The sequence below is a fragment of the Salvia hispanica genome, chromosome 2 (genome assembly GCF_029641045.1).
Source record: "Salvia hispanica isolate PSC_SH4W2 chromosome 2, Shi_PSC_v1, whole genome shotgun sequence".
Classification (NCBI taxonomy): domain Eukaryota; kingdom Viridiplantae; phylum Streptophyta; class Magnoliopsida; order Lamiales; family Lamiaceae; genus Salvia; species Salvia hispanica.
Window position 1 is genome coordinate 41,135,194 of NC_142693.1, and position 15,296 is coordinate 41,150,489.

A 15,296-nucleotide genomic window follows, 5' to 3' on the forward strand; every position below is an offset into this window, starting at 1 on the left:
AGAGTGAGGGATCAAGGTGTTGGTGAGTTTACTGTGGGGGATCCCAGTATGGAGGAGTTTACTGTGGGGGATCCTAGCATGAAGAAGCTTACCGTGGGGGATCCTGGTGTGGAGGAGTTTACTATATGGGATCCTGGCGTGGGGAAGTTTAGTGTGGGAGATCTTGGAGTGGGTGCTGGAGCAAGAGATAGGCAAGGGCAGGATGAGGGAGCAGGGCAGGAGGAGGGTGAGTCAAATGATGAGATGATTTATATTCCATCTAGTGATGAAGAAGATGAAACGGATGATGAGATGTACGATGAGCTGGTGTCAGATGATGAGTATACACAAGCAAGAGAGAAATTAAAACAAGCAAATGTTAGGGTTATAAGTAATGAGTTGTTTACAGGTGCTATTTGTGATTTTGGAGAAAGCAACGCTGTAGTTGAACGTGGCGGGTCAGATAATGAGGAATCTGATGATGATGTCGTCTCTGATTCCACCGATGAGGAGGATGAAAGTGCTGGGCTAACAAAAAGACGTAGAAGGTGTGTGTATAATCCCAGATGTGATCATAAAACATTGAAGTTGACACTTGGAATGAGATTTGTGAATGGATATCAAGTTAGGGATGCTTTGACTGACAATGCAATAGAGAATGGCTGGGAAATACACTTCAAAAGGGTTAATGAGGACCAAGTGGAAGCTGGTTGTAAAGAACCTTGCAAGTGGAAGTGTTATGCGAGTAAGGTCAATAAGTATAGGTCTTTTGAGATAAAAAATTTGCACGATGTCCACACATGCTCTAGGAATATGAAAAGCAAATTAGTTACATCCAACTGGATTGCTAAGAAGTATCTGAACACATTCAGACTTCAACCTGATACAACTATTAAGGAGTTGAGGAGGGACTTAGTGCAGAGGTATGCACATGATGCATCAAAGTGGAAGCTGTATAATGCGAAAAAAAAGATCATTGAGCTGTTGACGGGCTCTGTGGAGGACCACTATGCAAAGCTTAGGAGTTACGTATCTGAGTTGATGAAGGTAGATAAAGAAGGAAGATTTGAAATTGATGTGGAAATTGGTTCAGTATTTAAGAGCATATATATAGGGTTTAGTGGGTTGAGAAAGGGCTTCATGGGAGGTTGTAGGAGAGTTATAGGTCTGGATGGTGCATTTTTGAAGACTTATTTAGGGGGTGTACTACTTTCAGCAATTGGAAGTGATGGGAACAACCAAATGTTCCCAATAGCATGGGCGGTTGTTCAAGTGGAAAACGAAGTTAACTGGAAATGGTTCATAGGTATAATGGCTCAAGATTTGAATCTTGGAGAAGGTGTTGGAATCACCATCATTAGTGACCAACAAAAGGTATGTACTATTTTTTTTTATTGATTGATCTAATTTATTGATGTAGTTACTGATTTATATTATAATTATAGGGGCTGGAGAATGCAGTTAAGGCTTTTATTCCTATGGCCGAGCATAGAAATTGTGCAAGGCATGTTTATAACAATTGGAAGAAGACACACAAGGGCTCAAAAGGCCCAGAACTAAAGAGCATTTTCTGGAAAATTGTAAGGAGTACTTACATGGAACAATACAATGAGGCATGCCAAGAACTTGAACAGGAAGATGTTGAAGCTTATATTCATTTGATGGAAAGAAACATCACAAGATTTTGTAAGGCTTTTATTACTCCTATGCAAAGTTGTGATTCCATCTTGAATAATATGTGTGAAAGCTTTAACAAGTATGTCTTGATTCCAAGAGGTAAACATCTCATACACATGTTAGAAGACATTAGAACTTCACTCATGAAGATGCATTATGAGAAATTGAATGAGGCACATGTGAAAACTGATGTCTTGTGTCCTAGAATCAGGAAAAAAGTAGAGAAGTTGAGGTATAATAGTCGATATTGTGTTACTATGCCTGCATTGGGTGGTAAGTTTGAGGTGAGCTTAAATGAAAATAGGTTTGTGGTAACACCAGCCTCGAGGTCTTGTGAGTGTAGAGTTTGGGATATTACTGGAATCCCTTGTGTGCATGCATGTTCAGTAATTAATTTCTTGAACGAAAAGGTTGAGTCTTATGTGAGTGACTACTTCACTTTGGAGAAGTACAAAATGGCTTATGCATATGGCATTCCACCTTTGAATGGTGACAAGATGTGGGGTGTAGCACAAGGCTACCGTATCATGCCACCTCATGTGAAGAAGATGCCGGGTCGACCAAAAAAAATGAGGAAAAAAGACCCAATGGAAATTGATCCAAAGAGACCACACAAGCTTCGCAAAATATGTGTTATGACCTGTCAAAAATGCCTTCAACAAGGGCACAACAGTAGATCATGCAAAAACGATCTTGTTCCAAAGCCAACTAAAGAGAAGGTTAGTTTATTGATGTATGGATCAGTTTATTGATGTATGGATCAGTATGTTCATAGAGCAGTTTGTGTTATGAACTTGAGTTTGATTTTAATATATTCATATTGCTTCTTATTAGGGAAAGAGAGGACGGCCTCGAAAAGTTCGACAAGCACAAGTACAACCTGGTGAAGCACAATCTGGTTTAGCAACACAACAGAGTCAAGTTTGAGAAAAAACATTTGGTTTTTGATGGGATATTTTTTTAGCTTTGAACATGTATGTTCAATGATCATATTTTGATGTATTGCCCTGAATTGAACACATTTGGTTGTGGAGACAATATAAAACTTTTGTTATGGTCAAGATGACATTGGTTGTATTTGAATGCTTTTGTGTTAGGGAGAAAAGATGACTGCTGTGTTCTCTTTACTCTTTAGGCAAGCAATCATAGTTTCAATGCAGTGTAGTTGAGGCCAAACTGAGTATTCTGTTGTGGAAACATGACTGCTGTGTGTTCTCTTTACTCTTTAGGCAAGCAATCATAGTTTCAATGCAGTGTAGTTGAGGCCAAACTGAGTATTCTGTTGTGGAAACATGACGCTCACCATAACTTAGGACATAAATACAACTATGAAATACAGATCTTTACAAGTACAAGATGGACATGAATGAGAATGAATTATATACACTGAGAGTGAAATGCATAAGGAATAGGAGAAAGAAATAGAGAAACCCAACAAAAGGCGATTTTAATAGAATATCTGCATTTCTTCGGAATATGATTCAGAATTTACAATGAAACAAATTTCTGAGGTCAAATTAGAACCCCAAGGAATGATACATTTTATTTTGAGACAAATAAGATGGATAGTAACTGGTCCCTTCTGTAGGACAAATTGAAACGAACACAAGTTGCTCAATCTCGTGTCTTAGGATTTCTCTCTCTGCAGTTTTGCTGGCACGTCCCCGTCCTCGTCCTCTTTCCCTGCAAGTGCTAGCAAGCAGTATTATATCTCAAGGAAGCACATCATACCATAATGCTTCGTTTTGACTCTTCATCACTCTCATTCGATTCATTTGCTGCAACCTCTCTGGCAATAAAGTAAACAAATTTCATAAATATTTGTTGGAAAAATGAGATACAGGCAAGAACCATAAAAACTAGCTCTTCTTTTTTATGTAGCAGCAGCAGTGGCATTAGAACTACCATAATCAGTACAAGCAACTACAATTGGAAAATGCAGTTAAGATATAGAAACAATTTATGTAAATATTTGAAATGGTGAAATCAACAACCTTCTTTCACAAATAAAATGCATTTTGAATCCATTTAGTAATTTTTCGTTACAAATGCCTACTTACAGAAAGCATATTTATGGAGCACAAAATGATTATTCAGGCAATAAACCAAGTTACACCAACAAACAATTCTAAGCAGAAACTTGTCCCAAACAACAGTTAAAATACGTGGAGCAGGGAACACAATCTGAGCAGCCTCCATTGTTGATTTGAAGAAAGCAAAGGTTTTGATTTTGAAAATTAATTCGAAGAAAAGAACAAGAAATTCACAAAAAATGAAACCTATTCAAGTGTGCAGTCGAGATTACCCAAATGGAGTCCGAAATCGACGAAGATCCCTGATAAAAGTTGCAATTGAGAGGTTAATTGCAGATTCAGAGAACGAAAATTTGCGGGAGGTGAGATACAAACGATGCTGTGAAATAATATATAAAAAATGTTTCAATTATAGATTTGGAGGTGGAACGACGTCGTTTCAAATAGAGTCCACGTAGATTTTCCGATTGTACACGCTGGCATAAGGTTACCGGAAAAATAGGATTCGGGTCGGGTTGGGGAAATACCAAACAGATATGAAAGTTCATGATTTATGGTACTAATTTGAAAGTTCATGGGAAAAACCAGAATTTGTGCAAAGTTCATGATATTAGAGACCAATTTCCCTAAATTTAATCATAGTTTGTATACATATGCAAAGACCAAAATTGTCAAATCCATAGTATCATAAATTATTCAAACCAATACTAATATTTTATCGTAGCATATGATAATTTTTCAACAATGTTACGTTCGAGTATAATTGTTGTCAAATTGATACACAATATTCAAATAAGACGAAGCAATGTCAATCGATCAAATAGAAAATCTTTCTGTCTTACATAATATTTATAAAAAAAAAAAGTAGTTGAAACATCCAACTAAACATTAGTGAGAGTCGGGTAGTGATAAAATGCAACCTTATACATTTTACAAACTCAAAACTTTTCAACACAGCTTCAACACAGTTTCAATACAATATCAACACAGTGTAAAATTTCAAGATTTTAATGTCAACTCAGTATCAACACAGCATCAATCATTGACTACCGTTTAAATTATGTTAACATTTTCCTGTTGATGTTTTTTGTGTTCTGTTGACATTTTTTAATGGTCTAGATCATAGTTTGGAGTTTGTATAGTAGTAATATTTAGATTTTTTATTTGATAAAATTCCAGTGAGAGTCCTATTTTACAAACCCAATAATATTGAAAGAGATTGATTTTCTAAGTAGTAATATGGGAAAGAAACAGATCCCCCAATCATCAAACAAAGTAATAAAAAAACCTTTGCAATCATAAACAAATAAGTTACAATGAGTAATTAACAAAAATTACAAGAAACAAAGCATAAATCATTTTTTAAACCATATTCTAATCTCCATAATAAGAGTGATGATGAATAAAATGACGAGAACGGCTGCAAAACCGGCATTCCACGATGAACCGGCCTTGCCCAAATGGATGCCATAAAACACGTTAATCGCAGCCAAGAACACCAATACCCTTCCCACACCAAAATGGTACCAATTCCAATATTTTCGAACTTTCGAACTCTTATCTGGTCGGATTAGGAGCGCTAGAACCTGCAAAAACGTAGTACTAGTTTAATTAATAATTGAGGCAAGATAGCAAGATGTTGACACTATTTTTATTACTCATGGATTAAAGTTGAAATATTGGATAGCATTCATGTATTGGAACTTATAAGCAAATCATGTCTGAACTGTCCAAGGAGTATTAATTTAGGATCTTTTTAATTTGGTACACAAATAAGTAAATTTATTAAAAATTAATCAAACATTAGAATTAAAAAATGCTAACCTGGAGGCAGCCAAAAGTGAGAATAGTAATCCCAAGAGCTTTGTGTTTAGAAACGTTGGCAGAGAGACGATCATCCAAAACAAAACCACAGATTACACCAATTAAGCCCAACAAGAAGGCCGTTGATTGAATCACGGCATGCAGATAAAACCAAAGTGGGTCCCACTTCCTCATGTACCGGGCCACCATCGCCCCAATCGGCATCAATATGGCCCACCCCAGCATGTTCAAAATCCCATGGCTTTTTCGGAGACTCGACTCTGGTTGTTTCTCCGTTTCAAATTGGCCTAATTCGTACATACAATAATCATATTGAAAAACTAGTACACAATTAGATCATTTCTAGTACCAAATCTAGTGTGTTGATTTACGAGGTTTTGGTCATTACAATATATTTTAATATATGTTCTTTTATTTTACTATATACACCAATCAACATAAGATTAAATTAAATTAAATTAGGGACATATACATAATAGAGATTTTCGTTTCTTGAAACGTGAAGGGACATCGCCCAATTTCCAGCCGTTGAATACTCAGACCATACAACGATTTGACAGAATCAAATTGAAGTAGTAGTAGTAGTAGTAGTATTTTATTAACAAAAATAATAATTGTTCACATAGTTAATCTATTTAGTTGTCATAAATTTGCCTCCTACCATGTTCGGAACAGTTCGGTCAAATTGTATAACTCAGAATTAAATATTACGTTTCATTATTGTAACATAGTAATATTCAAAGCATCTTTCAAATTATTGTAACATAATTAATTAAAAAGGTGGGAAGAAAAGGGTTATGTTAATAAGTCATTTTTATTGTTAAATACTTAAATCTATAGATTTGGTGGATGCGTTAGCCGGCGAGAATATACTAAATTACTAATCCAACCCCACCTAATACATTTGACATTAGCTGTTGTGGGCCCTCCTACACTAATCTAATTTATTTGATGTCATTAAACGCGTAAGTTCAAATATATTACTAATACTTTGTGACTGATACTATTAATTAATTCATATGATTCAGACACAACACGAGCAACTAGTTTCGAAATTGCTATGGTCATACATTAGGTAGATTTACTTATTTAAGTTAATTCCATTTCATTTTTTTAATTTGGTTTAAGAATTGAATAGTTATGAATATGACTTAGGCATTGATTTGTAGATCCAAAATTTTCAACAATCCATTACCACAAATAATGTGCTAAACAAATTTAAGTAGTAGTGTTCGCCCTAGTATTATAGTGATGACAAGCAAATGAAATGAAGAAAGTGGATTTGGAGTGACCTGAGGCATAATTCAAGGAGGTGGCGACGTGCTCTTGATGTTCGGTCAAGCGGTAATCGGGGCCCTGAGGGAGGGTGTCTGGGCCGACCGCGTAGATGAGGCGCGAGGTAGGGCGGGCGGTGAGGAGCTGGAAGGCGATGTAGATACGGCCGGATTGGACGTGCATGATGGAGCCATTGCCAAGTGGCAAGCCTTGAGTGGGTGGTTGGATCAACCTAACAAGGCTAGGTTGTTGGCCTCCCAAGAAGTATTGCTTCATGTTGGAAGTGCCATCTGATCCAACCCAACCAACTATGGCAGTTGAGCCTACCATGTTGCCGTTGGGTGAGAAGCCTATGCCAACATATGTATTTGTGTTTGGTGCTGACAACACAAAATTCCATACATTCGGCGCAGCCTGCACATACTGTATTCCACCAATCCACCATGATGCGACCTTTAAATTTACATTCATTTATTAAAAAAAAGCGAAACAGAGAGAGACTTACTCTTAGGATGAAGCCTTGAGAACTCCACACAGAGGCACATTGCATAGAAGTTGTGTCAAAGGTGAGTGGGGTTTGCAAGGTGAGAGGAGAATTGCAGGAATCTTGTGATTGTGAATAAACATATGAAAATAAGAAGCTTAGAATCAACAAACAAGGGGGTGCCTTCTTCATCTCTATCTCTATCTCTTTTCAGGTGAGAGAGAGAAAGTGGTTATGACTTTATGTATTAGGTATAAATTGCAAACTGGACAAAATAATAATAGCTTTTCCTTGAAGGGAAGTTGTTGACTAAGCACCTCTTGTTTTTTTGCTTTATGTTAGTAAAATAACAACTCTATGGAAGTGGAAATAAAGAATTGACAACTCCAACACTGATATCATTACTTCCCACTCCTTCACACCATCTTTTATATACTCCGTAACTAATACTATTCTTAGTATGAGACGTCAGAGTTTACCAAAACATTCTTTTAATCCATCAAGATTAATATACATTTCACATTTTAGAGTAACCTCAGGCAAATGCTACTCAATAACATAAATTGCAGAAGCTTGAAGACAGATTTTATTTTACAAGTATTGTTTGAGATCCAAAAGGTTTCACAGCCAAATTCACCATCTATGTCACAACAATACTTCATTTCCCAACTCAAAATATTATCCGATATAACTTTTCTTGCCTCTGCTAACTGTAACCTCTTCATTTTCCTATAAGGCTCTATGACTTCTCTAGTATTTAAACCGGAATGCAACAGTTAATTTACAGACAAAATGGTGTCGGGTAAAACTAGCTAGCTGTTGGAGTTAATGTTTTGGCTGTTAAGATTAGAGTCGACACCATTACTTGCAGAAGATCTATCATTGTTCACCCTTTTATAGAATAGGACATAAGCAGCAGCTGACTTCACGTCTTCTTCATTGATCGGCGATATATGGTTATCATCGAAGTTGTACCACCTGTTTTCATCCAGAAGCTGCAAAATGAAACGAGAGCAAGTTACCACCTTGTGGAATTCAATTAGATTTCACATCAAAATCAATTCATAGAAATATACAAACATGATAATAGTATGCGAAAGTGTAAGGACAGGGCAAACCTTTATGTGCGCCGTGTAATGTCCACTGCCCATGCCACCATAATGATTTGTCAGGGCATAGAGTTCATATATCTGACGTTGTGTGTTGTTCTTGTTTGCAACATAATTCGTCAAATCGAAGTCATGAATGGGAATATTAACAAATGTGTCAAGCTTGTGCTTCATTGACCTACTGTAGGAGAACCTTTTCAAGTGAATAACAAGAACTTCGGGAAGCCTCCAAAGGTCCAGTTTCTTGCTTGCCTGGCGCCTCTCCTTGCATTGAGGACAGTACCTTGATCATGAAAACAAACAAGTTAGATGCAATATAGCTAGAGCTGAAAAATTATGCCTACAAACATATCAAAGACATTATTCTTATGAGTGTATTCATATATAGTTGTGGCACACAGAAACAGATAGAGGAAAGCAGCTCACCACATGTCCTCAGGCACCAAGGGCTCCTCACGCAGAAAAGCTTCCAAGCAAGTGTACAGTGAGAGAGGTTCATTACGAGCTTTCTTGCTTACATGCACATGCTTACAAACTTCTGGAAGATTTTCTATGTGGTTGGTATCATAGCTTGCCAGAAGCTTCTGGGACCAGTCAACAAATACAAGAATTGACATGGAGGGTAATGACAACTTAACCACCTTATCATCACCAACAGTCAAGTCAATGCAAGCATTATTTTCATCAACCAGCTGCAGTGGAAGCTTCTCTGAAAGCATTGGTTTAGAACTGCCACCATCTCCTTTTATTGGATCAGCTATACTTGAATCTTTATGAGATTTAGTTGAAGCATTGCTCGTGGTCATAGCACCTGAACCTTTTGTTCTTAACATCGGTGAGAGCATAGTATGAACTATCTGCTGTATATCACTTCGAGTTATAGTATCATCACAGGATATTGGTGAAACAAGAGGAGTTCCATAAGGCTTCCACCCAACAGAGCTCTGAGCATTTCCTGTACCCCTGTCACCAAGCACAAAAAAGAGAGGGGTCATTAATTAGATTAAATAGCAAATAAGGAAGAAGCTACATTACATGAAACAGAAAGAAATAGTTATTGAACAAAAAAAATCATTTAAGGAAAAAAGTAGCTATTTTTTCAAGTATCTTAATTAAGTGCACATACTGTTCTTCCCGCCGGTGTATCAGTTGTAGGAACTTTGTTTTCTTCAACACTTTTGGAATCTTGTAAGCAGTAAGGTGGTCATCTTCTTTTATGGTAGATAATAATATCATTGGATCTTCCAAGAATCGGTAAATTAAGTGGCCTCTTATCTGTGACGGCAAATAAATAAATCAGTTACCAATACATGCACATACATTCTGTGATGCCACCATATAATTCACTTCACCAACCTCAGCAAGCAGAAGTTTCTCATTGAATTGCAAAGAACAAGCATTACTGAGTGCTTGGATCAAATCCCTGCAACGCCCATGCTTTGGCACAGTTAACGTGTAGGCTGCTGGCAATGCACTTCCATCACACGTAAAAATAGTTACCGTCATACTACGAGTGGCAGTAGACTGAAGAGGCAACGACAGATACATGAATGGGTCAAATGTCACTGAAACTTTATTGCATACAGGACACACAAGAGTTGATTTGTATTGACCCTGCAAAACAAATAATCCCTACTTCAAAAAATGGCTGAGGTAACACAACAACAAAGATGACATCAAAAAGGAAGCCAATTACGTATTGTTTAATTGATAAATAAGCAAAAAAAAAGGAGTTCAAAACTGAGTTCTTATAATATTGGTTGCCCTACTTACTTGACACACATCCACAATAATCGAATCATTACGAGCAATATGATTTGCCCAATACTCATCAGCAACTTCTTCATCGGGCCGATCATCTGCATCTTTAGATTTTATATATGGCTTGTGTTTTACACGATTCAGATCTTCATGAAGCCCATCTAAGAGAAATGCAAGTAGTTCCTATACAGAAGGGAAACATAATTGACTTTCTTCAAGTAAAATTACCATTAGTTCAAGAGGGCTATTAAACGGTGCCAAACCTGTGAATCATGTTGACTGCATCCACTGAATTGTGGAGCAAAGCGAGCTAGCTTTGCCTTAAATGGCCTAGGAGCAACTGGAGCTCGTCCTGGTGCCCACAACTTTCTAAGTAGATCTCCAAATGCTAAAGCAAGCTCCCCCTAAATGATACATCTAAAGTTAGTAAAAAGAAAAAACCTCAAAATCAATAACTATGTTCATATAGAACTCTAGCAGGTGCCTGTAATTTATCTTCCAGAAGAAACAATCAGAAGCATGAGTAAATGCAATCCCAGGAAGAGATCAAGTCATTAATTTGACAAAATGCTTTTAACCGAGTCACATACAAAACTTCATAGAATGAGAAGGCCATAATGGATTATTAACAGAAAAAAAAAATCAATTATGAAAAAGATTTTTAAGTTTTGGAACTTACAACCATGCCCAGAGGATTCTGTCGATTTATCTCTTGATGGTAATCTTCACGAAAATACCGAGCAAATTCTGGTGTATGAACTAGGCATTGTATAGCACTGTTCATAAAACAAGTGTTCCCAAGATTCAACAGTCCAGTGAGACCGCAAGTAGCCCCTCTTGTACTGATACTGCTTGTTCCATATGCCTTGTCTGTATTTAGGTTTTGAAAGTGGGATTCTGAATTACCGTTTCGTGATGAAAACTTGCTTGCAGATAAACCTCCAGAAGTCGCAATACTTGAATGCGAAGTAGCAGGAGCCAGGCTTCCATTATTAATTGATCCATTCTCTTGGTGGGAACTCAAACCACCTGTTTTAATGTTGATTACTTCTACCAAGATCTGTGTCATCCATTGCAAGGAACATCAGAACCAAATTATAGAAAAATACCCAATAACTGGTGTGTGTGTGTATATAATGCACAAATACACTAAGGTTCGAACATGGAGGAATTTGAGATAAAAGAAGTCTGCAAAGCACTTAACAAGTAAGAGCAGAGGTGGCATTGAAAGGGAGCGGGAATTCAAAGAATTCTAGATATACATAGAAGTCAGAAATAAGCTAAAATGGATTACTAGTAGTATGTATATGCATTGAACCAGGAGCACCACTAAAATTAACCATTGGCCAAGGTTAATAACAGGAACCAGGAGAGAAGAATAAGGGCAACCAAATTCAATGTAATTAGATATGAAGCCTAAATTCCTAAAACCAGATCAGTTGGAGAACATGTGTTGCATAAGGCACTTTAGAACTTGGCAATTTGTTTGGAGCATATGAAGCACAAACTGACACCCTAAAGATTTGTAATTAGCAAATGTTCAATAAAAAAACTAAGAATTCATAATCTTCCGACAGTGAACGTATACGAAAACCAATATTCCATAATAGCGTCCTTCTAAGTGTAGTGAAAAAGGAGGTTATTAAAAGTTCCTTAGGTACTCAGCTATGGCATATCATGCACTACCTTGATCCTGTTCTTAACCAAGTGCTTCAGTAAGATTATCATCCAAGCAAGTGAATATTATGTCCTAAATGAGGAATAGGAGTAAAATTAGATGATAGCACTAGCATATTAGCCCAAAACAAAAAGAAGTAAAACACCAAATTAGACTATGCAATATAATGATACCACCCATACCAAGATCAAATCATAAAAGGAGAAACCAATAGCAAATCTAATGATACAAGTTAATAGTGAAAAATACAAAAGCAACTCCAAGTGAATAGGTAAACATCAATTTTGAGTTCAAATATAAAATTATATGCACAGACAGTTCATCTTATAGTCCAAAAGTACACCAGCGCAAACTCATTTCAGGAGGGAGGGGCTACAGTCTTGAAAACAAATTATAATGGCAGAATACATAATCACCTACATCCTGATCCATTTGAATGTTTGCTTCATCAAGTGTCTTTTCCAAGTCATTCATCAATGCATGCTTTTGATGGCTGAAGTAATCCCAAATAAATACCTGAGAGATCAAAGAGCTCAATTTCAGAATTAAAGTGAAAAATCAAAATCAATGCAAATATATAGGGGGTGTATTATATAGGAAAACCACTTACTTGCTTCGGTGTAAGATCAAAAATTTCACAAGCTTTTCGGTGAAGTTCTCCAATTGTTTCCTACACAAAAAAATATACTCATGAATATATATGTTCAAGGTGGGAATTGATTTTTTCCATGAAGGAGAAGGACTACATTGTTGTACCTTTTTGCTAATTCTTATGGACGAACGATCACCTTTTGGCATCAAATGTAACTCGAGGCGTAGTGGATAAACTTCTACTGACAAGTCCGTTTGAGAAAGACCTGTGTTGATTACTTTACGGGCCAACACAGGACCACCTCCGTACCTATTAAGCAGCCATGTTAATATTCTTTGATTATATTTTTTTTAACTTCTTTACATAAACAAAATTAGAAGTAACTACAACTTGCTACAATAACCCAGTATAGCTAATTAGTGCTTTAGTAATAAGCATCGGAATACATCCTGTATATATATCCATCAGTTTGAAAGAGAAGATAGTAGTATTACTATCATCAATTTCCTCAACAGCCAGTTTCATATATATTGTTCCGCAACACGTTCTAGCCAGAACTAGTGTATTCTACAGAATGTTATGCGTCTAAGTATCTCTTGGGAATTTTGAACATGAATCATGGAAAAATAATATCAGATTTTTCCGAACACTGAGAATAAAACGAAAATATAGAGAAGGTGGATGACTGAAAACATTAACTTCTCACTCACCATGAATGTAGTTTGTTCCATACTTCTTTCGGAAGCAGTATATAATCAGTTCCTTCCACTAAGGTATCATGAAGTTCAATGCCCGTAGCAGAATCCTCATATACTGCTTCATCTATTAAATCAGAGTTGTTAATGCAAGATGGTTTCTTCAATGCACTCGAGCTGACTGCTCCCTGATGCTCAGAAGAAGATCCATCATTAACAATGCTAGTTTGGTTTACATACTCAAGCCAGTCTTGCCACCATCTGGAAGTAAACGAGTACGAAAAGTTACAGTTCTGAGCTGAAATGCAAAATAACTAAATAAGTAGATCTAGATAAAGCATTATAACAAGTTTCATCAAGAATGGGAAAGATAAAGCAAAAATATAGTTCTGGCACTAACACTAGAGTGCACACTTTTGCTAACACTCAGAAACCTGCAAACAGCACTACCTGTTTAAATTTAATCAGAGTAGTACATGCATAATTCATACATATACATCTTTCAGGTAGTGATTGTTCCCAATTAGCAGTGTTATTACTAGCATTCATCTCCTTAGTGTACCTTACCATGGAGCATTCATATGGTAAAACAACATATATATTCCATTTACTTCACACATACGGATTTTATTCATTTGCTTCACAAAACAAAGGCTAAATTAAGTGCAGACCAAATGTTTTGTCAAAAAAAATCAAAAACCAACTTCATTTCTCTAGTCTCCATATCCAGTCATATTTCGACACTCCCAAAGCACAAAGAGCAGATGATTCTAAACAAAAGCCTAAGAAATCGACCAGAACCAGGAGAAGACAAAAAAAAAAAAAAAAGCTACAGTCACCAACGAAGCATCCGGCCAGCTAAACCCTATCCCTCTCGGAATACAAATGAAACCAAAAATCAACACAAAAAAAAGAAGGCCAACCATACACGCCGCCTCTCAGCACAGATCTACAGCATCTCCGAAAATTTACCTTTGGGTAATTAAATAAAAAGTGTCGCCGACTTTAGTCTGGGCTTCGGTGGCCACAGCAATGTCTCTAACGGCTTGCTTTTCCTCCTCCGGTGTCAGCTGCGGCGCCACCTCCACCATGTTTCCCTTCCCCAAAAATTGGGGGAAATTTTAAGCTGAAAATAAGAAAGAGACTTTTCCGGCAGAAATTGAAGATTTGTATAGAGAAATCGGATGGTGAGAAGCTAATCTGCAGTGATTTGGGCGTCAGTGAAAGCAGCTTAGCGGAGAGGGAGGGATTTTGGGTTTGTACAGTTGAAGTTGGAATAGCGCCACATCAGTGTATACACAGAATAGACGACCTTTTTTACAGTTTCAGATTTTTTATGTAAATTTGAGAGAGAGAGATGTTTTCAGTTTTTATTTAAAAACAAAAAACAAAAAAACAGGTTAGCCTATGGAGTAATTTAAATAATAGATATTTTGTCTTAAATGGAGTGATTAAAATGATGGATATTTTGTTTTACTTTTTATAAATATAAGAATACTGGTATGGAGTGCGTTAGGTGGCACCACTCTTAAAGTGACAATACAACAAGTAACATGCAATCTGCAATACATATGCAAGCAATATGTGATACATAGGCAAGCAATTCGGCATGCGGTTCCAACTTCCAAGCAATATGAGATACGAAATCAAAGCACTATGGTCACACCATAGTTAAAATGACAATCTAATGTATGTCCTTAGTGGTACAGTGTCATCTTAAATGGTGTTGTCATTTTAACAAATCTACTTGTACAAATTAAATATTGTGTCACGATAACTCAAACTTTCATTCAAATTCAAGACTTTTGGTTTCAACATTATTAGACTGCCTCTAGGTAAACTCATTCATATTGAATATTTTATTTTTTTTCTTGCTCTCTTACGTGTATTTATACAACATAACAACTACTTCGATAAATTATTGCAGAGAAAAAGTAACAACGTAACAACGTGGCTCATGCCTTCTCTCTGAGTCAGTTCCTTTGCTTCGACCTTCGATCTTCTAATCTGTTCCCAATACGACACTTTGACTTTTGTATGAACAAGACTTATCAAAAGTTAGGGGTGGCAAAATGGGTAGCGGGTAATGGGTAATTCCCATTTCGATCCAGTACCCGCCAGGTATTGGGTACCCGCTACCCGGAGATAACGGGAAATGGGGCGGGGTCTGGTAGTATATTTTAGAGTTT

At 36.7% G+C, this 15,296-nt stretch overlaps 3 protein-coding genes across 3 annotated transcripts; 1 reads left to right on the forward strand and 2 right to left on the reverse strand.

The window, feature by feature from the left end:
• The first annotated feature begins 413 nt into the window (after positions 1–413).
• On the forward strand, positions 414–2,583 carry LOC148932418 (uncharacterized). Its single transcript, XM_089065094.1, has 3 exons — positions 414–1,353; positions 1,425–2,375; positions 2,491–2,583. The coding sequence occupies exons 1-3, from the start codon at positions 580–582 to the stop codon at positions 2,581–2,583; spliced, it is 1,818 nt and encodes a 605-aa protein (XP_088921220.1). The 5' UTR covers positions 414–579.
• Positions 2,584–4,965: 2,382 nt separating this feature from the next.
• Positions 4,966–7,712, reverse strand: LOC125222836 (Cytochrome b561/ferric reductase transmembrane with DOMON related domain-containing protein). The gene is made up of 4 exons (XM_048125677.2): positions 7,294–7,712; positions 6,806–7,211; positions 5,514–5,800; positions 4,966–5,275 (listed from the first exon to the last, which is right to left on the reverse strand). The coding sequence occupies exons 1-4, from the start codon at positions 7,462–7,464 to the stop codon at positions 5,045–5,047; spliced, it is 1,095 nt and encodes a 364-aa protein (XP_047981634.1). The 5' UTR covers positions 7,465–7,712; the 3' UTR covers positions 4,966–5,044.
• Positions 7,713–7,835: 123 nt separating this feature from the next.
• Positions 7,836–14,420, reverse strand: LOC125222829 (ubiquitin carboxyl-terminal hydrolase 5-like). The gene is made up of 13 exons (XM_048125664.2): positions 14,080–14,420; positions 13,123–13,368; positions 12,577–12,721; positions 12,431–12,490; positions 12,241–12,336; positions 10,822–11,202; positions 10,406–10,546; positions 10,155–10,325; positions 9,738–9,995; positions 9,508–9,656; positions 8,808–9,344; positions 8,391–8,664; positions 7,836–8,267 (listed from the first exon to the last, which is right to left on the reverse strand). The coding sequence occupies exons 1-13, from the start codon at positions 14,196–14,198 to the stop codon at positions 8,085–8,087; spliced, it is 2,760 nt and encodes a 919-aa protein (XP_047981621.1). The 5' UTR covers positions 14,199–14,420; the 3' UTR covers positions 7,836–8,084.
• Positions 14,421–15,296: the final 876 nt, after the last annotated feature.